This window comes from Cebidichthys violaceus, unplaced genomic scaffold (genome assembly GCF_023349555.1).
Source record: "Cebidichthys violaceus isolate CVI_PGR_0920_01 unplaced genomic scaffold, fCebVio1.0.p SCAF_8, whole genome shotgun sequence".
Taxonomy (NCBI): Eukaryota; Metazoa; Chordata; class Actinopteri; order Perciformes; family Stichaeidae; genus Cebidichthys; species Cebidichthys violaceus.
Genome location: NW_027176964.1, coordinates 6,201,678 through 6,226,364, shown reverse-complemented (window position 1 = coordinate 6,226,364; position 24,687 = coordinate 6,201,678). Strand labels below are relative to the sequence as shown.

Sequence of the window (24,687 nt, the reverse complement as noted above, 5' to 3'; positions counted from 1 at the left end):
CCAGCCCGAGTTCATGCTAATGTTGCTCCAAACCTGCTAAATGTGTGAACAGACAACAGTAGGCGAACACGTTTGCCATATCAAAGTGAAAGTTGTCTGCAGACAGCTTGTCCCTGTTGCCCTTAAGGAGCTAAACATATAATTTATTGGAGGTTAAATTTAATTTGTTGACTGACATTTTTGCACATGACCAAATAAGCTTGTTCTAAGATGAAATGACCTCAGTGTGCCAGCTCATTCAGGCTAAGTAAATGTGCCATTAAGCTGCTGACAGAAGACAAGCAACATTCCTTCATAAAAATGTGCTTTATTGTGACATGATTGGAAGGAAATGAATGTCTAAAGTATATTTTACAGTGAGCTTATTCTAACAGAACACAGTGACATTCTCAGGACTTTTGAGTTATCAGAGCATATCAGGTAGACATTGGAAACCTCAATCACACCAGTTTGAAGTGATGATCTTTGGCCTTATTTCATGTACCGTGTCATACATTTGAATTAAAAAAACAAAATTTTTTTAGACATGACAATTGTTTCAATGAATCCTTTTTATTATGGAAAGAAAGAAAAGTGATGGGATGACAACATGCTGCCGACACTCCAAGTAAGCCAACCATAACCAGCAAGTTTTTTTTTTTTTTTTTTTAAAAAGAAACTAGAAAGTGAATGACCTCACCAAAAAAACCCCAGTGACTTGAACTCAAGTGTTGTAGAATGGTGTTAAATCAATACAAATTGATGTGAGGTGATACAAAAGAGAAAAACTGAAAGTTAGCACAAACATGATGCGTGTGCGTGTACACACACACACACACACACACACACACACACACACACACACACACACACACACACACACACACACACACACACACACACACACACACACACACACACACACACACACACACACACACACACACACACACACACACACACACACACACACACACACACACACACACACACACACACACACACACACACACACGCGTCCCCTGATAGGAAAGACAAGACCTGACTGAGAATTCTTACCAGAGGCAAGACAGGGACATTACAGATCTGAACGGAAGTGGGAAAACAAGCTGGATACAACTGGTAATATGCAACTTTTCAAACCAAATACTGACAAAGGTAGGTAGAAAAATATCACAACGATACAAACATTTTCAGAGGAAGGTAATCGTCAAGGTTCTTATACCTCAACGACTATAGCTTCTTATAAAATAAAAAAAAAAAGGAGATTGCACTGAAACCATCATCATCATGAGCTCACCACCAACACAAATGCTTCTGCAAAAGAAAGGGAATATTTCAATACGCCTGTAGGAGCTGCAGCCTTCCAACTTGACAGAAAGAAATGTCGGGAACTATGAAGTAGTGTCAGTCTTTTCAATGCAACATCACGACCCATAAACCGAGCAATAGAGCTCATGAGGTTTGTCGTAGCGTGCAATCCCTTGATGGCTCCGGGAAGAGTTTCCCACGCTTCATTGCTTTGTTTTGTTGTTTCATAATGATAACTCAGCCGGCCATACATGGTCTACAGATATGGCTGGGTTGATGTCACACTTCATAAGAAAGTAGTAATGAGACGATGCTAAAACGTGTAGATGTAACCTTGGAATTAATGGAGAAACATTGCTTTGTGCCTCCACAGGCAGTAAGTCGAAATGCTATGATGAGGTTCCTCACAGTCCGGTTGTGGTGCCCCAGTAGTGTCCCTTTTAGAGCCGGCCCCTAACATTTGGAGGAGGAGCCAGGATTGAGCACTCATCAGTAGGTTTTGGAAGGCATTCTATTTGAATTTTTTTTCTTCCTTTTTTTTTTTTAAAACTTTCTTGCACAACAAAAGATGATAATGTATGGCAATGTAGATCACTATACAAGGTCCTTTAACTTTTGTTGTTGAAAAAGACCAAGCATCGTTCAAGTCGTTTCAGTTTTTTGTTAAAAAAAAAACAAAAAAACAATTACACTAACTTATATGTCCAGTTTTCGGGTCAAATAATGAGAAATTAACGTGTTAAGGTTCAATCATGAACACTGAAAGTCATCGTGATAACCAGGCCGCCCTTTAGTGTCAACAGAACCTCTACCGGCTAGCCTCGTCAAAGTGCTCTCGACAACGAAAAGCAAACACTTGGGATGGAACCCCCAACCCCTTCCAAAAAAAAAAGGTTATTGCCATGGTAGCTAATGTTGCAGCATTCGGTTTGCGTGGTTCCTCTCAAACGTAGGCACTGAGGTGAAGAGCAGGTAAGAAGAGTCTGGGAAGGTAAACACATCCGTCTCCACTGGTCGAGACCGGGCCATCGCCGTTTGTAAATCAACAGAGAATGGTGCCGTTTTAACACCGACAGACTCACACCAACACCAAACTATATTCCCTAAAGACACCGACCTTGTGAAAAAATAAAAACATGGCGCCCGACCCATTTACTGTCAGTTCCCGGACTATTTGAAACAACAAAAGGGATACCTTTGCAACTGTGTACCATTATTGAGAAGGATCATCCCCTGAGGGTGAAGCTGCACCACTTATGTGTGCCCCCCTCCCCCCCAGAAGAAAAAAAAGACAAGAAGATGAAGCGGGCTAACAGCTAGCCATATGAAAAGCACAACATGACAAAGACCTTGTGACAATAAAAACATCCAAATGTATTTGACAACTATTTGTCAAAAGAATAAATCCTAAAACGCAATGCGTACTACTGTATGGTTTAACAGTTATGGCTGAACCCCTGGTAACGATATGAAGCCTGATAAAAAAACAAACGAATTTGCTTATTTGGCAAATAATAAAATTAGATATGTGGGTGGGTAATGTGAGAAAGACAGAAGATAAATGGCACAATTTCATCTGAGCTTTCAGATCAAACAAAGAACTACTGAACTTGCAGGTGGGGCAAAAAGTTCACAATTGCAAATGTACTCCTTTGCCTAAAACAAATTAACTATTTCTACATATAATGAAAGTAGAAAGAAAGAAAGTCACGTCTATATAATGGCACAAGCATGCCGGGGAAAAAAAGAATACTATGGAGACATTTACCCAGCATTTGATAAATCAAAAGAAATAAAAGAAAATCAAACTTTTATATGAAGATACTTCTGTGTCTACTTTAAAGCATATTTTGTGTGAAAAGACTGAAGTACTCTGGAAATATGCCATGTACAAAATATCTCCCCATATAAACAACATTCACACAAGGCACTTCATTCAGTAAGAAAAGAGAATCACAGTCCTTTCTTCTACCACAAACTGCCTGCATAGCAACAATACGAGGACGAGATCTTCTCAGACTTTTGTGTGGTACCACAAAAGAAACTTCAAACAAAACGGCTTTTTTTTTTTTTGGTTTTAAATTAAGCACTTCACCGAATAGTAAAACTTTGTTGGTTTAAAAATGAAGACCAGAGTTCATTTCTCTTAGCATTTTGTCCCCACTATTATCAACTTAGGACGCTCTGTACACTTTCTGGTGTGATTTTTTAGTTTTTTTGTAAAACACAGTGCTCCTGGGATATTTTAGTGTTTTTCTCTGATGTCACTCGGAAGGCAGTCAGTCACCAGGTTAGACGGGGGTGGGGGGGTGTTACATGGAGGTTTCCACAGTTGAGACCCCGAGGCGTCCCCTTGGGGCAGAGACAAGAGGGGCGCTTGTGGGACGATCTGCCTGAGTCTGAGAGGTGTGGTTGTAGAAAAGGGCAGAGATCGACAGAGGGGAGGATGGAGAGCACCGGCGGCGGCGCTGTGGTGTGTCCTGCTACCTGCCTCTCAGATCCTGCAGGACTCCGTAAACCTCTTCTTCTTTGCTGAGTCCCTCAAAGAAAGGCAGCAGTTCCAGAAGCTCTGTGTCATTCATATCGTCGAACCAGGATTGGACGGGGACCTTGGGAGACGGGAAAACCACCTGCAGTTAGCTAACTCGTACTTTATATAGAAGATCACCACTGCATTCAAAACATGGGAACAGAACCAAAAACAACTTATGGTTGAGGAACTTACAGCATTTTCTGGGTGGAAAATGTAAGAGGCAGGGGAATTGTCAACGATAATAACGTTGCTGAGCTCTCGTCCCAGCCGACTGAGGTCTTTGACGTAGTTCCCTCTGTGGAAAACGCAGGATTCTCTAAAGAGTCGCTCTCGGAACACGCCCCACTGGTCCAGCAGGTCTGCCACAGGGTCTGCATACTGTCCCAACCAAAACAGACACGGAACATGTCACAAATACGGCAGAAAATCGAATCACGATCAAAAATCGTTGTGGTCGTATGCCTCAGCTAGCGCTCCAACAAGAACAACTTAATGCTATGCAAATATTCCAAAAAGGAAAGCAGGTTATGTTTACCCGATGACGCCCCAGCAAATACTACTCTATGACACAAAAAGCACCACCGACAGCTAGCTGTTAACTCAGCACGGGGAACATCTGATACTACAGGAACAGGAGGCCCTTCACATTGTTATGTCTCTGTCGCATTCCTTCTACTTACCCATGCATTATTGGCTAAGATGCAAAAAGACACAGATGGAGAGCGAGGCAGAGGAAGTGTGAACATTCAGACAGCAAGAGCAGATGAAATGAAATTGAAATGAGGACATAGGAAACTGTTGCTCCACAGGCACTGGTTTGCAACCAAAGCACACGTGTGAGCACAGATGACGTGTGCGGGTCTGAACACACCTTGGCAAGACTGGCTGTGAAGAGGACGCATTCAAATAGCTCGCCCATCTTTTGGAGAAACTCGTCCACGTGGGGTCGCTTCAGCACGTACACCTGCAAAACACGCCGCCGATTTAGAGGTTAGAGGAAACACAACATGCATGTGTAACACGAGTGTTGACAGAGAAACGCACGGTATGAAAGTAGGAAACGTGAGAAGAGCGAAATTTACTCACGCAATTTAATAGCAGTATTTGGTCAGTGTGCTGTTACAATCCTCTCTAAGAGACATCACTTTCACTCACAGTTGAGATGCTCTCCCTTCTTCGCCCAGCGACTGCCACCCAGTGCAAGTAATCGTGAATAGGCCAACCAGGATACACACAGCCTATCCTGGATTACTTGAACTGGATCACAGCCAGTCTCTTCGGTAGCTTCTTGACCTCTCGATGCTAAAAAGATTTTATATACATTTTTTATTTTTATTGTGTGTGAACAATACCTGATGAATGGTACCGTCGATCTCCACCGGAACAATAAAGTCTGCATTGCTGATGGGCTGCAAGAAGAAACACAACGGCGGGGTCAGTGTCATTCAGACGGTTGGTGTAGTACCACAACTGACCAGCAGAGGTCCTGCTAGGAGCACTAAAACTTTGCAATTCACAGATTGTAGCGTCTCTGGAAGGAAGAAGAAAATAATCTCTAAAGTCTCTTTTCTGCCAAATATAAACCAACTCCTTGTCCTCCTGCAACCTCTCTAGTAATCTAACTCAACAGGCAGCGAGGTGGTCGCCCTCAGTAGCAACTGGACAGAGAGAGGATGGATTGAGGAAAAAACTAAAGGAAGAATAAACAGGAAGCAATATGAGGTTTACGCACATCATATTCTGCTTGTAACAAAAACAGCCACTACTACTACACTTCAGACAACTTATTTTGTGCGACGATGCTTTTTAAAGCTTATGGGGATTGCCAACATTGGCAGAGTAAAGACACCACCCTGCTCTGTAACATTGCCCCTCTTCTTACTGCAGCACATCCTCCACCACCTGCTCCTCTCCTGGCTTTGTTTACACAGCGTTTTAAGGGGTTTAACACAGCTTTGACTTCCTGCAGGTTACTGGCTGACTTTTGGATATGAAGACAAAGATGATAGATATACATCATGTTATACTCTCATTGCAAGGCATATATACTGTATGCTTTACAATGATGTTGGTAAATGTTTTTAGGGTGGTGAAATTCAGGATTCTTTCAATTGAGAAATTGCATTTATTATGCAAAGACGGTCAAGCCAACGGGTGACTGTGTCTTTGTAACACAGCAGGCCTTAGCCAGCTCACGCGCTGACAATTGCAGAAGTGTGCACAACATCAATAGTAGACCTCTATTTGAGCTTTAGCTTCTTCTCACCTTGAATGAGCTGTGGACGAGCGTTTCGTCCAAGTCGATCACCACACACTTCTTGCCATAGTCGGATATTAGCATCTCTGGTAGGAGGTATTTGGCTGGTGGCTGTGGGGAGAGACGAGGCAGATGATGTCAGATCAATGGAGAGAGAGAGAGAGAGAGAGAGAGAGAAAAAACATATAGTTCATATTATAAAATAATGTGTGAGCCTGAGCAGAAAAGCAAACACCGTGTTCTGAAGAGTATCTCCATGGGTGACAGACAATGCAGCCAAGATAAAAACCATGTCTGATATGATGTGTTTAATGGAGCCATTGCTTAAAAAAATTACACCCTATGGGATTATTCAACACCGGATATCCCCTTGCTACAGCCACCTATTCAGAAAGTACCGCCATCAATTGTCTTGTATTTTAGTCAAATCTGTGGAGCCTGAATACAAGTTTAGCTGCTTTCAAAGCAACTCAAACCTGAACCTTTTGTTTAAAAAAAATGCCAATATACTTCTAATTCATGTGTGAGCTTGATAGGATGAAGTCATGTGGGAACTTTCACTTTGGATGGATCTTAAGAGTTGAACTTCATAAAGTCACTGATGGCAAGTTAACCAGTATGTTGGCCAGACATATAATTCCTTTCTTGAGTAACTGGATTATTAGTTTCACCCCTTTAGCTGAGGAAGCAAAAGCTATGTGGAGCTCAACTCTTACTTATATTATCCAATTGCATGGATAAGCAGCACAATAAATGGATTTACTTCTTGCATGGAAGCACCTGAGGCGATTAATGGAAACACTTTTACACTTAACTTGTTAAGACAGTTAGTGCCTCAGTATTTCTAAAAGCATACAAACCACCATGAATGTCTATCATGCAGATCAGGCACTGAGCCACCATTTAAGCCCATAGGTGCATATAAACCTTCCATGCAGCCGGTGCTACGATCAGCTGGTACTGAACCGCAGTAATGTAGCAGAGCAAAAAGCTCTCTGAGGAGCACTGGAGCCCACACAGACAGGATGTGCCAGCACCAGCTCACTCAGCCTGCATGCAAAGGAAAAGGAAAAAAAAAAAAAAAGGCAATACATACACTAGGGACAGGGATGACCTCGACCTGGTCACACTACAACACAAGAGAGAGAGACACGCTCATACATGAAACAGAGGTAGGAAGGAGAACAAAAAGAAAAAGATAATATCCCACAGATAAAGAAACAAACAAATAGCATGCGTTTAGTGGAGCGGCGGCCCACCTTGGGAGGCGATCCGTTCTCCTCGACAGGTGGAGGCAGGGAGCTGGTGTTGGTGTTGCTGGCTGGCGGGTCCACATTGTAGTTGCGGAAGCAGCAGAAGAATGTGCTGAAGATGCTCCGGCTCCTCTGCTTCTTCAGGCTGCTGTTCGACTGGGACGCTATCAAAACAGGAGGGAGTGGGAGAGCGGAGAGGGTGAACAAGTGGATATGCAAATCGATGTTCTGTCATCAAAAATAAAAAAATTGGAGCATGCTGAAAGCTGGGATGCATTTACTTTTGGGTATTTGCATGCCGAGCTGTGGATGCTGCTGGAGTGACTGGGAACAAATGGTTTTATGTCGACTGCAATCCTCCTAAGTGACCACAGTGGCGTGAGCTGCACTGAATCACAACAATAGGTGGGACCTTGACTGTGTGATTAAATGGCATTAGTGTTGGGTTTTGTTGACCCGGTTTGGCAGAACCACTGATCAGAAAATAACGTGGCTGGCTGGGGTGACTTCATCAGTCACACATAGCGATAGTTCAGAGCGTCATTCCAGCACTACGGAGCAGGGCCTAAATCAGACACCGTGCTTTTATTAATAGTGCCAAGTTGGAAGCCACACGCCCCCCCTTTGCCCTGCCGTGGATCCCTTCACCTGATTGGCCTTAGAGAGTCTCCATTTTGAAAGCTTTTACATTTGCCTCCCCATGTTTCGGCTGGCAGGTGAGTGACTGAAGCAGCCTGGACATTGGACATGCACAAGAGAGGAGGGGGGGGGGGGCCCTCAGACCCCAGAGAGCCTATACAAGGCTGCATTCCCCTCCACCCATTAAACCCCACACCCACCCACACACACACCCACACACACACACACACACACACACACACACACACACACACACACACACACACACACACACACACACACACACACACACACACACACACACACACACACAGAATGCTTTTGCAACTGAAGACCGGCGAGGAGCAAATAGCATTATGTCATGTCTTTTGGCATCTTGATATTGTGCCACTTTGTGCTCCTAACCTCAAACAAAAACCCAACAGACATTTGTCATGGGAAACACTGTGCCTGGAGAAACCACATCAAATAAACTAGTACACAACGCATTAGTTAGGACAACAAACTTTAGACGGCGCTTACAAATACCAGAACTATTTTTTAACATCAAGTTGTCAAAATCTTTTTCCAACAAAAACAGTCCTATATATAACAAGCATAGGCATTGAGGAAAAGCAGCCTCGTATTATGTCATGCAAAAACACAATGTGTGGAGTCACCCCACTATTGTTTTAAAGAGAGTACATCAATTCTATATTCCACAGCTAAAAGTATTCATTAGTGCAGGAAATGACAGAGCAACAGGATGTCACGGCTACATGAAGCCCTTTGCCATTTCCCTCCATCACTGTCCTCCTTAATTACTGCTTTTTAATTTAGGGCAGGGCGTGCTGGGTAATTAGAGTATATCTCATTAGCTCCTTCACCCAGAGACAATTGAAGTACAACATGCATCCATCAACAAGGAAACATTAAAACATCCAGTCACTATTCTAAGTAACTTAAAATCTCTACACACATGGAACTGCTCAGTCAAGCAGTGATTATGGAGCAGTACGGCTGGAACTGTATCCGGCTAGTACTGATAATATTATCGTTACACCAAAAAAATGAAAGAATTAGCCACATTAACAGCTTTTGGCGAGCAGAGTGACATTGACTGGGTCTATGAAGAGACAGGTGACATCTATCACTTCTGTAAGTAATATAGGGTCACCTATAGGGGAAACCCTATCAAATCTTCTTAGTGTGTCCAAAACATAAATGAAAAGAGCTGCAAGTGCTACCAGAGAAAAAGAGTAAAACATGATGCAGAAGAATTTCCAGCTCCTGCCAATGTTTCCGAGTATAAAGGCCACATTCTTACCCAATCCACTGGAAAACACCAAACCTTTACACAACCACCAAATACCAAACTAATGAACTGATTTAGAGATTTGCTCGGGCAATCATAAGAAACCAAATTGTTCTCTATGATGACCTAGATGATCATATCTGCCACAGCACGCTTGGTTTAAATTTAAAACAAAATAACCTTATCAGGCTCACACAACTTATTTCATGAAAGTGGACTTTGCCTTGTTATTTCAGCTCTGCATTGTTAGCTCCCTGCGACTCATCACTACGAGCGGCCGCCGTATTGATTCCTCCACACAAAGACCCTCAGAAAACAATCCCAAGGACTACTGAGTCATGCACGTAGCAGAACACGGCATTCACCTGGGGCGGATGGAGGGTAGTAATTATGAGAGAATAAAGTCATTCACAAAGTTACAGGTCAAAGTTCAGCTCCTTTGTTTACATCTTTCCCACAACGCATTCTAAGGTTTTATTACCAACAAACATGAAGCATTTATTACCCAACAACAACAACATATTTCCTGTGCTGTTCCTATTGGTTTTGTTGTCCTTGAGGTCTTTCAGGTGGAGTACATCCAGCACTAGGCTGTCCACATACCAAACACACGATAAAGCATTAATCAGTGAGTACGACAACAACTTCTAGTGGGGTTCTGACAAAGAAAGAGCCATTTTTCTCTCTCTCTCTAGCCGAGGATGTTAAGACTCATGGGTGGGCTTGTGATCGTTGACACGTTGTATAGCTTTAGCTATAATCACCGTGTGCTGTAAGCAGTGCAGTGATATGTTAACGCTTGGTATTTGGACAACTGTAGGTGGTGCACAAAGGATTTGTCTAACTAACACGACATAGCTATCAGTGGACTAAATTTCCGCATGCATATAGTCTAGTGCCTTTACTCCTTTAATCTACAGAAAAATAATTTAACTATCTTAAAATTGAGTGAAGCCTCCCACATGAGCAAACGATTAGGACAGTGAGAGTTTTTTAATCAATCATCTGGAAAATGTTACACGTCAAAACAGAGTACAATCATCTACAGACCATGCAAGGCAACAGTTAGGCAGCAGTACCAGCAACCACTTTTATCACCTCAAAACACAACACGTTCACAGGCTTGTGAATGCACTCTGGCTACAACAGCGGCTATCAGTCGGCCTTAGCTCTGCAGTGTGATAAGCTCTGACATTCCCCGTGAATGGATCTCTGCCTCAACAAACAATGTAATGTTATATTCATTTACAAAAAAAGAGAGCAATCATGTTCCAGTTGGCCGCAGATGTTTTCATTTGCAAGTCAGTGCATTAATAAACTTCATATTTATAAGGGCTAAACATCACTAATGGGGAACCTCATAGTCTTAATATGGTTGGAATCTGACGAAACCTGTCAGGTGGAAATTACAGTGACATTCATTGAACTGCTGTGCTCAGTGGACACCACCACACATAAATCAATCCTCAGAAACATCTTGGATTCCATGACTGTAGAGGAGCATTTATCATAAGGGTGAAGGAAGGGATCGTGTATTGCATCTCATAAATACATTAAAGGCCCGAGCGCATAACTCCCAACAGGAAAAAAGACCCACTTGTGCTCTTATTATCTTCTTTAGAAAATCAAGTTGTTTTTTCTCTCAAACTAAAGCCTTGTATGACTGCGACAATAAAAAATAAAGAAGAACATTGTCATCTTTGTAAGTAGTTATACTTGGCCTCGAGGTCAGTGGTGCTCTGGCCGACAGGGCAGCGAGTCTATATTTAGGCTGCTGCTTGGCAGCCAAACCAGTGTGAGAGGCAGGCGCATGTCGTTAGACAGCCAGTAGAGGAACACTGGGAGCAAGGGTGGTCAATTTCTGTCCAGCCAGCTTGGAGCCTGTTCAAGCAATGTAAGACTACCTGTCAAAATTCCTCTCGGACAGCTGCTGGTATGGGCTCTATGTTAAACGACTGCAAAGGGACCGCCAACGCATTGGTTGGCTATATAATAAACACAGGAAGTAAAGCTAAGAATCCTGCTGGATATTCGTGTTGTGACAAAGTGGACAAAGATATTCTCTATTTGTTAGTTTAATGTCAGAGCTATGGCCCTTACACTCAAATGAAACCGGTTCCAGAACAAATGGAAGAAAGCGCATTACCATAATATTTCTATAATGATGTTAAGATTTGACTCAGCCCCAAGGGAAGCATTCTGTGTGACTCATCCTTAAAATAAAAGAAAACAGCAAACATCACTGCTCTACTTCATCCTCTTACTCAACTTTCACCCCGTAGCCACCAAAGTAAATATTGGACCCGTTTTTCACAAGCTACATATCTTCCGAACATTGTGACACTTAAATGGCAATTTTTGGACAGACAAATCCAGAGAAAATTAACTTTCTCTGTCTCTGCAATACACGTTTGCAAAAACCCTTAGCTAACACATTTTTTGTAATGCTAGATATGGCTGTTAGCCTTGTGAATATCTAATGTAAGAAAAATAAAATATATTATGCAAATATGACCCAATCTGCTTATATCCACATGATGTTCACAACACGTACAAACGTTTGGGGCTTGGAAAAAAAGAAAGAAAAGAGTGTATAGTATTGCAAACCATTGGTGGAGCTTGTAATGACACATATTTGTATATAGAGTATCTTGGACATGGCTTCACAAAGTGGCCCATCTCTGATTTGGATGTGCCAATTTGATTATGAAATATTTTTTTAATAATTTACTGATCCCTTAGATTTTCTGAAGGCTGAAGGCATTTATAAGTGGACACTTACTTAAAGCTTTCTATTATTTTAATTTCAACCATGAGCAGATGAACCACTTCATTGACTAATGATTCCAGCACTGCTCATACGCAGTGACCCTAAGTGACTTCACCGTTACTTTTTCCCAGCACAATGACACAAACTCCCAGCAACCAAACTGTGACTTATTAAACACTAACAAACCCTTAGAAATACATTGACAGCTTTCAAACTATCTTGATAACAGCTCACATAGATTCCATAGTAGTTACCGAGGAACACATTAGTACCCTCAGAGGAAAATGCATTGTTGTGCTTGAAAGACTTAAGTTCTCACATTACTAATGGTCTGACAAGTGAGGCTTGAGATGTGATACTGATACACCTCCCATGGGCATGGGGGACCCGGGAAGTGTCAGAGAAGACCCCCAAGGAATGGGAAAGAATGGGCATTAACAGCTATGGAGAGATTTGACCTCCACTGCAAATCATGAAATGGATAAATAAATAAAGAGAAATGACAGATGGAGTGTAAGTGAAAAGTTAGGCACAGAGAACGACCCCGATATCCCCTTAAAAGTGATTGTTAACTTACATTAAAATAATGATTGCATCTAAGATTGACATTTAATTTCCCTGGAAATACAAATGACAAAACATCACCTTGACTGGCAGTGGATAACAGACAACACCGACAATACAAAGGACAGCCTTCATCGGCTATAAAGGCAGCTCCACTGTAAATAACAGACAAAAGCAGATAATCGGATAACGTTAGCAAAACAAATCTGTGCATCCTACGAGGTCACCAAAGCCTTGAGTTTAAGGCCAAAGTCTCTTTTTAAGGAAAATGATGTGCCAATTCAAATGACATTTACGAACATCACTGACAGCAGATACCCAAGTTCTCCTCTGTCTGTATTCTTTAGCCTAAAAAAAATGATTTATGCAACCATGCAGACCACACCACTTTGAACTTTTTGGCTTCTTGTGTTGGTGATTCATAGTGAATCATCACATCATTAAGTCCAGTTATGTGGCCAACACAGAACAAAAAGTGTAGAAAACATGAATGTTAAGAAGCAAAGACGTGGCATCATTTGGCTTCACGTGTTGTGTGGACAACTACTGTTTCACAAAATAATTAACATTAATGTGATTGAACCTCACGTCTCGACACAGGAGCGCTCTTCATGTTGAAGGCGCAACAAACAGACGTTAAGCTAGTTCAATAACTTATCCGGGACGAGGCCACTCGGATAAACTTGTTGCTTATTAAGAGTTTGTTAACTAATGCTAGTTATGTTTCCATGTTTTATATGACTATCACGAGCAGGCAACCAGTGTCTTCAACTACTAAAGCAGCTAGCAAGCGCGAGCTGAGAGCTAACGTCAGAGGAAAAGTAGTTAGCCAGCTAGCATTAGTTCGCTGCCGCTAATGGACTTTTCCTTACCTTTTTCCTGGTTAAAGGATTGTATTTCTTCATCCTTCGGGTTGGAAACTTGGGTTATTATGGACATGTGGTCCATTTAGACGGGTTGTTATTCCTGTTTAGTTTCCCACAATGTTATTCGAGCAAGCGCGCTTGCTTGGTTTCCTAGCTAGCTGTTTAAGACGAGGATGACCAGCCAACCCACAAAGACAGGCGACCGTCCGAAGAGAAGCGTTGGGGCTGCGGGGATAGCCAGCCAGCTAGCACGGTGGTGGATGGAAGCCGGTGGATGGCTGTCATTTATGGCTCTCCGCAAAATACCATCGCTGCAAACGAGTATTTTGTGGGCAACACCGACAGTGTGTGTGGCTTAGAAACCCCCCCCACACACACACACACACACACACATACAAAAAAACACCGACGTTGAATCGCCAAATAGTTAGCAAGTAGCTTGAGTTAGCTGTGAAGCTCCGATCATCCAAAATATGAGGCCGCGTCTGGAACAACGTTGAAGACACTAGGAAGCCCGTCGGAGGATCGCTCTCGTCCAAAAACACGTATCGAAAGCACGTTGTTGAAGTTAGCTAACACTTTAAAGCAAACTGTTCATCCACTGGCCCTACAGTCCCCTTGCAACATGGAGGCTTTATGTATTTGGAGTTGCATCTGAAGCGGGGGCGCTCGGAGTGGGAGGGGGTTTGTTTCTGTGATGGATCCTCTCAGGCTGCACTTCATTGCTCAAACCCATGCAGCTGGATGGACGCGGCTTTCTCAAGCCTCCTCTTCTCTGTAATTACTGTTGGTCTCACGCAACAAATTACAGCTCTTTATAATAAAACAATACATTCAAACACAGTATACTTTGTGTAAGGGGGGATGTGGTGAAAGCGTCAGCTACGTCTTTAACATGCTCTCATGTCAACAGCGAGAGCGTTTAACAATCCAAGTAAATTAGTTGACGTTTATGTTAAACCCTTTGGTGTGTGTTCTGCGGGGCTAATTTTAACAAGTCGAGATCGCCACCTAGTGTCTAAAGTAGGGAAATGCTCCGAGGATATACCCTGCATTCATAATTATACAGTACAGTGCAGTGCCTGCCTCTGTTCAAGCAATCGCAGCGTCGGATTTGGAGTCGCTTCATGATAGGAAACATGAATGGAAAACTATGAAAAACAAATCAGAAAATTCCCTAGATATTGTCCTGACTTTATAATGTGAGAGTCTATTCTGATACCGAGCAGTACATATATAGAAAATAAACTTAAGAGTAATTGCTTTTGTCGCTGGTTATCCACCACATTTTAATTGTTCATAAGTATTTTTTTTATTTTTTTCATTTAAGCTACAGCTTGCACATGCCTTCCTCTCCAGTCTAATCCTCTATTATTATTATTTGACTGGAGAATCATCAGAGGTATTCTATGGTGTGTCTCTGATCATGTCTTGAATAAAGGTCTATTCTAGATGCTGCTATTGATTGATGCAAATGCTTTCCTCCTCCTCCTCCTCCTCCTCTCTCTCTCTCTCTCTCTCTCTCTCTCTCTCTCTCTCTCTCTCTCTCTCTCTCTCTCTCTCTCTTTTATTTAACCCTTTCTCCCAGCGTGTTTTGCGCTTTTGTAAGGTCCTATGGGCTCGGTGCGGACCACCCCTCACTGCGGTGCAGTAGTGAAGGATAAATATATCCTCCTCCTCCTCCTCCTCCTCCTCCTCCTCCTCCTCCTCCTCCTCCTCCTCCTGTCGTTGAGTCCGCAACATCCTGACTGGCCGAGGCTGGTGATCGCAGGCAGCGGCAAGCCCCCCACAGGACGGATGAATTAGAAAACCTGCTGTAACCACCGCCACCCCCTTTTATTTTTAAAAAACACAATACTTCTCTATATTGAAGAGTCTGGCTGTACACACCGCTGCCCCGATCTTGACAGTGTGAAGCGGATACAAGGTTAGTAATAACAAAACAAAAAACAAGTCTGTTTTATTGGTACAAAGGGTTAAATAGAGGAAGTATAATAATCAATGCAGAAAGGCCTGTGTGTTGTCGGCTCTGTATGCTTGGAGCAGTGGAACGGTAAACCTGTATTTGTATGCAGGACGCTTTGCTGGGGTCCTGCTTAGCCATGGTAACATCTTGGCATGGACAGGACTTGTTAGTCCAACTCCTTTAACTTCAGCTCAGAGTGTGCGACATGAGCCTGACACACACACACACACACACACACACACACACACACACACACACACACACACACACACACACACACACACACACACACACACACACTCAGGTACAAGTGCGTTATTCCCCACTGGTAAGTAACTGTCTATCTGTTTTTTTCCCATGCACCATTCTTGGTCATTCCAGCCAGTGCTAATTATTCTGTGAAGCGAGTCCCCGGTGCCTCTCAGAGATCACATAGCACTGCAGCTGCCCCGCTGTACAGCAAGACCAACTGCGAGAGCTATAATAGGAAGGGGAGGTAGGGTTGCGCAGCTGACAGTGCTGATTCCGAGGAGCCAGAGCTCTGCAGTACTATTTAAGTCACTGCCCCGTGGATCCTAAAGGCCTATTAGTGAAATGTCACCTTCTTAAAACACCTGGCATCTGTCACGATGACCTGTGTGGATGTGTTTTGGAACAAGGAGTTTTACATTTAATCACCATCTTGAGATTTTGTTGTGGGTGTGTAGATTTTGTAAGTGGCATTATAGGCTGTTTTTTTCTTTTCTTCAGTGTTGTAAAAGCAAGGGACTCTATATGAATGGTGAATAAAGTGAACAATTTACATACTGTGTATAGGCCTCAAAACCTTTTTGTTGCTACGCCCAACCATGTATTATTAAGAGGAGACCGTGAAGGCGCAGGCTTGTCTCAGCCCTAACTTAAACATAACACTTTCCCTCAGATTAATCAGTGACATCTGGAGAAAAACAAAAGGTAACACTGGTTCAATAAAACTCGATAAACCCCTTACTCCAATTTACACAATCATGCTTGATTTCATGGTTTCAGATGTGTCTGTGTTGTTTTTCTTCCTCGTACTTATACTGTTTGCCTTCAGTCAGGTCTAATGTTGTGTGGCTGATCGCTTTTTGACCCCGTTGGTCTTCCAGGTTCACAGGTTCACCATGGGGATCAAGGCTGCCCTCCCCAGATATGAGCTGTATCTCTACACAGCTGTGCTCGGCGTGGCCTTGATATGGGCAGGTAGTTGGATATCTGAAGCTTCAAGTGGTGAGTGCAGGACATGTCGAGAGATGTCCAAAAGGCACACAATGACACGACTACGCTAAGTTCACTGAAGTCCATTTATATTTATCGGAGTCAGAGTGAATGCACATTTTTAGAAACAGCTGCTCCTTTTGCCGTAGCGGCACAGTCACCACCTTCAGTTCAAATAAATCTCACAGAAAAATCACTTACTTGGTGACAATGGGAATTCATTATTATAACTCAATAGCTCAATTTAACCTAAAACTGCGTAGAACAAAGTTCATTGAGCAAATTGAAAGAGAACCCCCCCCCCCCAAGGAAATCCTGCATGTTCCTATTAATATGGAAACAATTTAGAGCTGGTCCAATTACATTCTAATTATTTTCCTGATGGAGATATTTCCGACTAAGACTCAATTACACTGAGTCAACTAATCCCAAACCTCTCCCTCTGAAACACTGCCACGTGTTTGCATGTTTTCAGACAGTAAAATGCTCAAACTATCCTCTTCACCCACTGGTCTGAATGGACTGAGTGTAGTCTGGTGAATGGTACTGTCTGTCACAGTCTGTGCAGTCAGATGGACCAGGGCAGAGTCATTCATGTGTTTTCTCCTGATTCCTTTTCTTCTTGAAATGGTCATTTTCTGGCTGCTCAGTCTGTGGACATCTACACTGCTCCAGTCTGCATGCCACAGTGGCACCGAAAACACCCGTAATAGAACCTTGGCCGTGTTCCCAGAATTAAGAGGCTTTCCCTGACTGACCCTCACATTTTGATATCCCTTTTTCATGTCCATTAGTGTAATCAGGCAGAGCTGGAGGAGCTACTGTGGGGGCCCGCGTGCCAGCCGCATTTGTTGCCATGTACTGAATGTCTCAACATCCCTGTCACGGTTCTGATTATTAACACACATATTTTCATTCTTATCATTTCTGTGTTAGCTTTTGACTCAGGTTATGCGGCGAACTAATCTCCTACAACCAGATTATCACCGTATGAGTGTAGATGTCAGCCTCAAAAATAGAAAAGCTTTGCAATCAGTACCTTATGTAATATTTGATGCTATAAAATGGACTGAATGTGCTCTCACACCTTAAATTCATTGTGAACGATCCAACAATAACACCAAAGCTGTGTGTTTTTTTTATTATTCTCAAAAGGATTATTTAAGAACCCAGAAATTAAGCTGCCTACATTTTAGATGTACCTAGAAGCTTTACCATAAATTGCCAGGAGTTGAAAATGTACTACCTTGTTGATTGCATTTGTCTGGTGAATGCCCTTTTTTTCTTCCCTCTCTATTCAGAGAATCTAAACAGAAAGGCCTTCAAGGAAAGCGTGAAACCAGGATGGCATTACTTTGGCAGGAAAATGGTAAATTGCTCACATGTAATCCCCTTTGAGTATCTCCTTGTGTTCTATAAGTGGATCTGCTAATGCAAAGAGTAATGCATATTCCTTTGCCACAGGACGTCGCAGACTTCGAGTGGATGATGTGGTTCTCTACATTCCGCAATCATATCCTTTTTGCTCTCATGGGTCATGTTATCTTTGCCAAGATATTCACCCTCTTAGCTCCAAAGGTGCGTGCACGTTTGTGAATGCCCGTCGGCTTGCACTGTGATCTGATTGTGTACAGGTGTAATGGCATGTCTCTTATTATGTGTATATGTATGTATGTACGTGTTGTGTGTGTGTGTGAGAGAACACAAGCTTTGCTCTAATCAAGGCCACACAACATTTTAATTTAAGATTTAATATGATTTGTGGTGTAAACATATAAAATGCAATGTACTGATGTAAACAGTAGGCCTTGGGCTGTACAAGTAATTCAATTCTGTTCAGTTCAGTGTCATTCTATTCCATTCTATTGAGCAAAATATAATTTTTCCTATTGCATATTTGTTCCCCAAGGTCTAACACGTGATTGACTGCATGAGCTGCTTTGTGTTAGACTGCCATGCTGTCTGTTGAGTGCACCTCTTATTCTCTCCTGTGAATATATGTTTTTGACATATTTAAAACAGTTTGTTTTAAACATGTTTTCTGTCTTGTTCCATGCTTACAATGAAGATTGGTATTGATGGATGTAAGGTAACATTAATAAACTTGTGAATTTCATAACGTTTGTCATGTGTTTCATTAAAAATTGTTAATTCATGGATGGTAGATTTGTTTGTTTTTCCCCCCTCATTGTGTAATCTTTCCATCTTAAAGTATATCCATTGTTGTAGATGTAGTGTTGTTTTACTAACATTATTTATCGTGAGTGTTGCATTGAATTGATTTCAAGAATAGAGGTCGTCCCGCCGTGAAGCCACACTGACGCTGGCCCCTTTCTTTACCCACAGCACAGATCCTTGATCTTTGGTGTGTACGGTGGTTTGGCAGTGCTGATCACCATGGGTTGGACCTTCATGGCTCTGGTCCTGTCTCACTGCGTCATACTCTACAGTGTCGCCCTGGTCAAGAAGAAGTGGCTGTGCTTTGTGGCTGGCCTTACCACGCTGGCCTCCATCAAGCTGGAGCCCTATAACTCCTGGCAGGTGAGCAGGTGGTTTCCAGGGTCGAACCTCGGATCAGCTGGCGGGCTCTCCAGTGCCTTAGAAGCATAAACACTGAACGTGCTGCCATAGAACGAGCTGTGGGAATTAGAAGGAGATACAAAAATGTATATAATGATAATAGATGATGATGACGTCGTCCTTCCTCAGGAAGCCTTGGTGACCGGCTCTTTCGACCTGCAAGACATCCTGTTCTATGGAGGATGCGGCTTCAGCATCATGCGCTGTATGAGCTTTGCGTTGGAGAATTGCGAGAGGAATGACGGCAGCTACACATTCTCCGACCTGCTGCGATACAACTTCTACCTCCCCTTCTTCTTCTTTGGACCCATCATGACTTTTGACAGGTTCCATGCCCAGGTGGGGATCTGAGATTCAACTGAGAGCGATGAAAAATGAGTGAAAGTGGAAAAAAGTGCAGCAGCCTTTCTGAAATTTGACAGTAGTTATGAAGCCATCAATCATGAGTGTATATTGCAGTAGAAGACTCCTTAAGGCTAATGTAACACCCACTCATAATGCCATGCGTTTATATAATTAAATTTAGAGCCACGGGCAGATACAGAAAAGAAATATTCTGTACATATCTATACTTTGATTGAAATGACTTTCCCCACATAGCTGTGTTTGACTTTTATACTCTGAATGCTGTCTGTTTATCGAGTGTGTGCGCCCACTCAAAATCCTTTTTAATATAAGAATTTTTTTTAGTTAAACGTCTGCTGAGATGCTGGGGCGGTCATATAATTTTACAAATCAATGACGGCGTTCCACAGGTGAACAACACCCAGCTGACCCGCAAGGACAGGGAGCTGTGGAACATCACCACCAAGGCCTTGCTGCATCTGGGGGTGATTCTGGTGGTGGATGTCTTCTTCCACTACCTCTACATCTTGACAATCCCCAGTGATATGAAGCTGGTCTCCAAGCTTACTGACTGGAGTCTGGGTGAGTTTCATATACGTTTGCACGCCATTTTCACGTGGCTGTGGTCACAAAGGACTAAGATCTTACATTAATTCTATGCATTACATTTACTAAAGAGGTAGATTCTCATGCTTTTTCAAACATGAGAATCTACCTCTTTAATAGAAGTTGATATGTTAATGTTATCAACTACTACCATCAGTGTACTTGCTTTGATTTGTAGCTGGTCTGGCTTATTCCAACCTGGTGTATGATTGGGTGAAAGCGGCCGTAATGTTCGGCGTCATCAACACTGTGGCTACACTGGACCACCTGGACCCTCCTCAGCCTCCCAAGTGTATCACCATGCTCTATGTCTTCGCTGAGACGTACGTGGGATTTACACTAGTTGTGTGTAATCTTAAGAAATCATTACGTAAATCCTTGTTGCCCACGCTAAACGTTGAATTCTTTTTTTCAGGCACTTTGACAGAGGCATCAATGACTGGCTGTGCAAGTGAGTGTTTGAGTTTAAATTCTCGGGTTTAAATGACAGAACCGACAGTATATATAGAGAAGAGAGATTTTGATCCTTCATCAGGTTGAATGTGAGTCGTATTTTGCAGGTATGTTTACGACTACATCGGCGGGGATCACGATAAAATCTTCAAGGAGCTCCTGGCGACCTTCTGCACCTTCGCCATCACCACCTTGTGGCTGGGCCCGTGTGAGCTGGTTTACATCTGGTCCTTTTTCAACTGCTTCGGCCTCAACTTTGAGCTGTGGGTGGCCAAGTTGTTCTCCTTTCCGCCATTTTCTACCATAGAGGTGAGATACATTAAGATTAAAATCACTTGCGGTAAATAAATGGCATTATGCTCTGTGTCATTTTGTGCCATATCCCTTAATGTGCCTGCGTCCTATAGTATGCAATGGGTGAAGCCATGTCACGCAGGATCCGGGGTGTGTTCAATGCTGCCAACTTCTGGACCATTGTCCTCTACAACGTCCTCTCTCTGAACAGTTTGGGGTTTGCCAAACTGGTGGGAAGACGACTGCTTTTCAAAGGTGGGGAATAACAAAGGTTTATTATATGAAAACAAAGTATTTTCTGTCAGTTCTAGTCAAAGCGGGAACAACTCAGACATCAAAAGCAACAGAATCTTAAGGGGCGCCATCCTCCAGATATCACATAACTTAAGATCCTCTTTGTTGCTTTCTTTCCATTGAATCTTTCACGTAGAATAAAAGAACAGAGCAGTGTCAAACATAAAGGTTGTTCACATGATTATCTTCAGTTGAACATCTACTAAGAGCACAGCACAAAAAAAGCTGCTTTCCTTTAAAGTCTTACTTTCTTCTTCCCTTCCTCTTTCATCCCCCTCTTTGTGTTTCTCTTCCAGGTTTCCCTCTGTCCACCCTCTCTGTGTTACTTGTGACCTACTGTGGCGTCCAGCTGGTGAAGGAAAGGGAGAGACAACAAGCCCTGCTGGACGATCCGGAGCCGGTGAAGGCCGTGGACGGGGGCAAAGAAAAAGCAGAATAAACCTGACTGAAAAACGGACTGTCACACACTTCACGGTCAACAGCCCCCCCCCCCCCCCCCCCCCATCACATTGTTCCAGCCTCGGCCTTGTGAACTGTACCTAACTAGACTGTAACAGCCAGTCAGCACCTGTATCGTTCACAAGCCTGTTTTTTTTTGTTGCCTTTGTCAGAAGTGAGGCAACATTTTGAACTGTGAAATATCCTCAAGTGCACTTGCTGTAGATAATCGCCACGTCCTTTGGCACAAATCCACCAACGGTGCATTTTGTATTTTATCCGAACAAAAGATTGTTTGACAAATGTTAGGCCTGCTAAATATTTTACGATGCTACACCTATTATATATAAAGACATACTGCATTGTTAAGGAATGACTACTTTGCTCTGTGTGGTTGTTTCCTCTGTTCACTTTAGATTTTTCTCAGATTTGGATATTCTTCCTTTTTTTTCAAACATTAATATGATTATTTGTAATGATTTACTTAATTTTGCCTCAGACGCCTAATCACCACAATGTTAACCATATTGAAAGGTCTAAAAACTTGAAATTAGGGTGTATGGAGTGCAATGAAGAAAATAAACCAAGGGTGCTGTGGAGGTCCTCCACATAGCTTGCAGCTGATTGTAAAGCATAATTTGCTCTACTGTTATGAAGCAAAAGTACAAGTCACAATGTATAGAATAGTTAAAGTGGATGGAGAATGCATTAGCTCTCTTGTAAACTTGAAAAATTGAACGTAGTTCAACCGTCCAGAGAGCGACAGCTTTCCTCCTACGTACGCTGGAGTCTTTCCTCGTCCCTCTCTCACATGATCCAGGCCCCTCTGTGAAAGGCAATAGGCCCCAGCAGGGAATATGGGTCAATCTCTTATCCTGCCTGTCACCAAAACCTGCTGTCTGTCGTCAGCGCAGCAGGCGGAGAGAGAAAATAAAGTGCATGCAAGATTGTAATGCCTTTTCTCATTTGTAGGGTTTTTATTCAACAGTGTTCATTTCAAATGTTCGACTTGAAATAAAGTTTTGGTTCATCCAAATGTGACACAAGTAGAAGTTTGTTTTGCCGCAGAATAGAGTGGAGACCAAAGTATAAGTATTGTTGTTGTTTGGTTGGATGTATGAGCACAGTCTGTCTTAAATCTGAAACAATTTCTACAATTTCATTTTGTTTCAATCGGTGGTGATGCTTTAATAAGTGACTAAAGACTGTGTTGGGTTTTACTTGTGTGACAGTGAGTCGTTGTCATATATCGCCACAAGATGGCCCAGTTTAACCAAAGTTGATCAAAGGTTCACCCACACAGCTGGTCCCAATTCATTTGCCTGATTGGATCTTTTTTCAAGATTGAGTGAATGTGTACAGTCTGAATTTCCCCTCACTCTCCACCTTCACCATAATCCCTCTTCATGGGTGTATATAATCTAATTAATGATGGCTAAATTCTGTGTAGCTGCTTTAGTTTCAGGGTCCTGGTATGTCCTGGTACATGCGGGCTCACTGTCACACTTTCATGGTTTACAGGGACACCAAGTCATTGTTCATGTTGGTGCACCTGTGCTTCATCTATAGTGTTCACGCCTGATATGTTCTTTAACATATCAGACGTGAACACTTAAAAGTATAATTTACAGGAAATGCCCAGGTAATTGATCGCGTTAATTATGACCTTCGTACTGGCTCACTGATGTGGTGGAACTGGCACAGAGCTTTACTTAATGTTATTAGGTTCACCTGTGCTTCTTCTGCCACGACAAGTCAAAATCCCTGTTGTGAGAGGCCTAAGGTTAAATCTGTGCTTTGCTCTTTATATCCTTATTGGTCCTTCTGTAGTTCACCAGAAAGATTCCCTTTAGAAAATCCATATAAATCCATGAAAATGTCATAAATTGAAGAGTTACGTTCTAATAGGTGTAGGCACTGATTTATAAAACATGACTCAAACACTTAAAGTTTAAGAACAGTCAAATTTCAAAACTGTGAAAAAATAAAGACAAAGAAGTAGAAAAATAGACACATCCCAGTAGATATACATCACACATTGAAATGATTATGGTCATGACATTGTTAAATGATCTTAATTAATTTCATATGATATGTTTAATACCTCCTTCAGTTGGACAGTAAGCTTTTATCAGTTAACATGAGCCTGAACATTTGCATTGTGTGTGTTAAACTGTGTTTAGTTAGTCTTTACAAAGAGTTTGGCTTCAGTTGACACGTCTCCTCATCTGATACCACTCTTATGTTCAGACGTTCTTATTTTCATCATCCTTGTCATATTCTCGAAGTAAACATTTACGTAAACCATGGAGATTTAATTTGATTAAATGGATTACATAGTCAGAATTACAAGTAATAACAGACATTCTCTGTGTATGTATGAGTAATAGTGGTGGACTTAATCTTCCACAACTTCTATCTCCTTTTCAGCCAATAGGTGCCAGTGTTGTTTATCACTCTGGATGTATCTCTGGTTCAAATGATTAATTAAAGTGGTTACACATATTCCACATATATAACATGTGTGAGCAAGTCTCATAATCTTCATTGATTCCATATGTTGTGAGAAATGAGACTTGAGACCAGATGTGTTGGACCTGACATTTCAATCCATCTCTTTGTTTTTTTTGTCAATGTAAGAGGGATAAAAGGGCACATTTAGTATATCACCTGTTAAATAATAATTAGAAACACCTGTGTCAAGTGACGTGGTACACGGTGAAGTGTGTCACTTGCTGTATTTGTAACCTGAGGAAGGCTCATGGGGACGCTGTGAATAAACAATACATTTAAGTGCTGTGCTCGTGGTTGGTGTGGGTTTTGTTCTAAAACTTTTGAGTTACTTTCTGGTGTCAGAGGAGATTTATTATATAACATGCTAATCTTCCAGGAACTGCTGTTACCTATACACACCATATACTGTCTTGTACCTCCACCAATGTATACATGTAATTCGGTGAACGTCAGTGTAACCGCAGTGTATTCACTTTCTCGATCAATAATGGA

The 24,687-nt window shown here is 42.2% G+C and overlaps 2 protein-coding genes across 7 annotated transcripts; one reads left to right on the top strand and one right to left on the bottom strand.

The window, feature by feature from the left end:
- Positions 1-901: 901 nt before the first annotated feature.
- Positions 902-14,123, bottom strand: LOC137866133 (CTD small phosphatase-like protein). Of its 3 annotated transcripts, none has more exons than XM_068701828.1 (8): positions 13,473-14,123; positions 7,340-7,497; positions 7,177-7,209; positions 6,090-6,191; positions 5,176-5,232; positions 4,695-4,787; positions 4,016-4,201; positions 902-3,899 (listed from the first exon to the last, which is right to left on the bottom strand). In XM_068701828.1, the coding sequence occupies exons 1-8, from the start codon at positions 13,546-13,548 to the stop codon at positions 3,774-3,776; spliced, it is 831 nt and encodes a 276-aa protein (XP_068557929.1). In that variant the 5' UTR covers positions 13,549-14,123; the 3' UTR covers positions 902-3,773. The 3 variants fall into 3 exon arrangements, with proteins under 3 accessions (XP_068557929.1, XP_068557932.1, XP_068557930.1); XM_068701831.1 differs by lacking the exon at positions 13,473-14,123 and adding an exon at positions 7,615-8,003; XM_068701829.1 differs by lacking the exon at positions 7,177-7,209.
- A 1,047-nt stretch (positions 14,124-15,170) lies between these two features.
- Positions 15,171-21,740, top strand: hhatla (hedgehog acyltransferase like, a). Of its 4 annotated transcripts, XM_068701852.1 has the most exons (13): positions 15,171-15,393; positions 16,563-16,683; positions 17,973-18,040; positions 18,136-18,249; positions 18,740-18,760; positions 19,018-19,212; positions 19,381-19,590; positions 20,007-20,178; positions 20,381-20,525; positions 20,618-20,653; positions 20,763-20,964; positions 21,063-21,204; positions 21,540-21,740. In XM_068701852.1, the coding sequence occupies exons 2-13, from the start codon at positions 16,578-16,580 to the stop codon at positions 21,680-21,682; spliced, it is 1,554 nt and encodes a 517-aa protein (XP_068557953.1). In that variant the 5' UTR covers positions 15,171-15,393; positions 16,563-16,577; the 3' UTR covers positions 21,683-21,740. The 4 variants fall into 4 exon arrangements, with proteins under 4 accessions (XP_068557953.1, XP_068557956.1, XP_068557954.1 ...); XM_068701855.1 differs by lacking the exons at positions 15,171-15,393; positions 16,563-16,683; positions 17,973-18,040 and having other exon boundaries at positions 18,213-18,249; positions 19,023-19,212; XM_068701853.1 differs by lacking the exons at positions 15,171-15,393; positions 16,563-16,683; positions 17,973-18,040; positions 18,136-18,249 and having other exon boundaries at positions 18,265-18,755.
- The last annotated feature ends 2,947 nt before the right edge of the window (positions 21,741-24,687 follow it).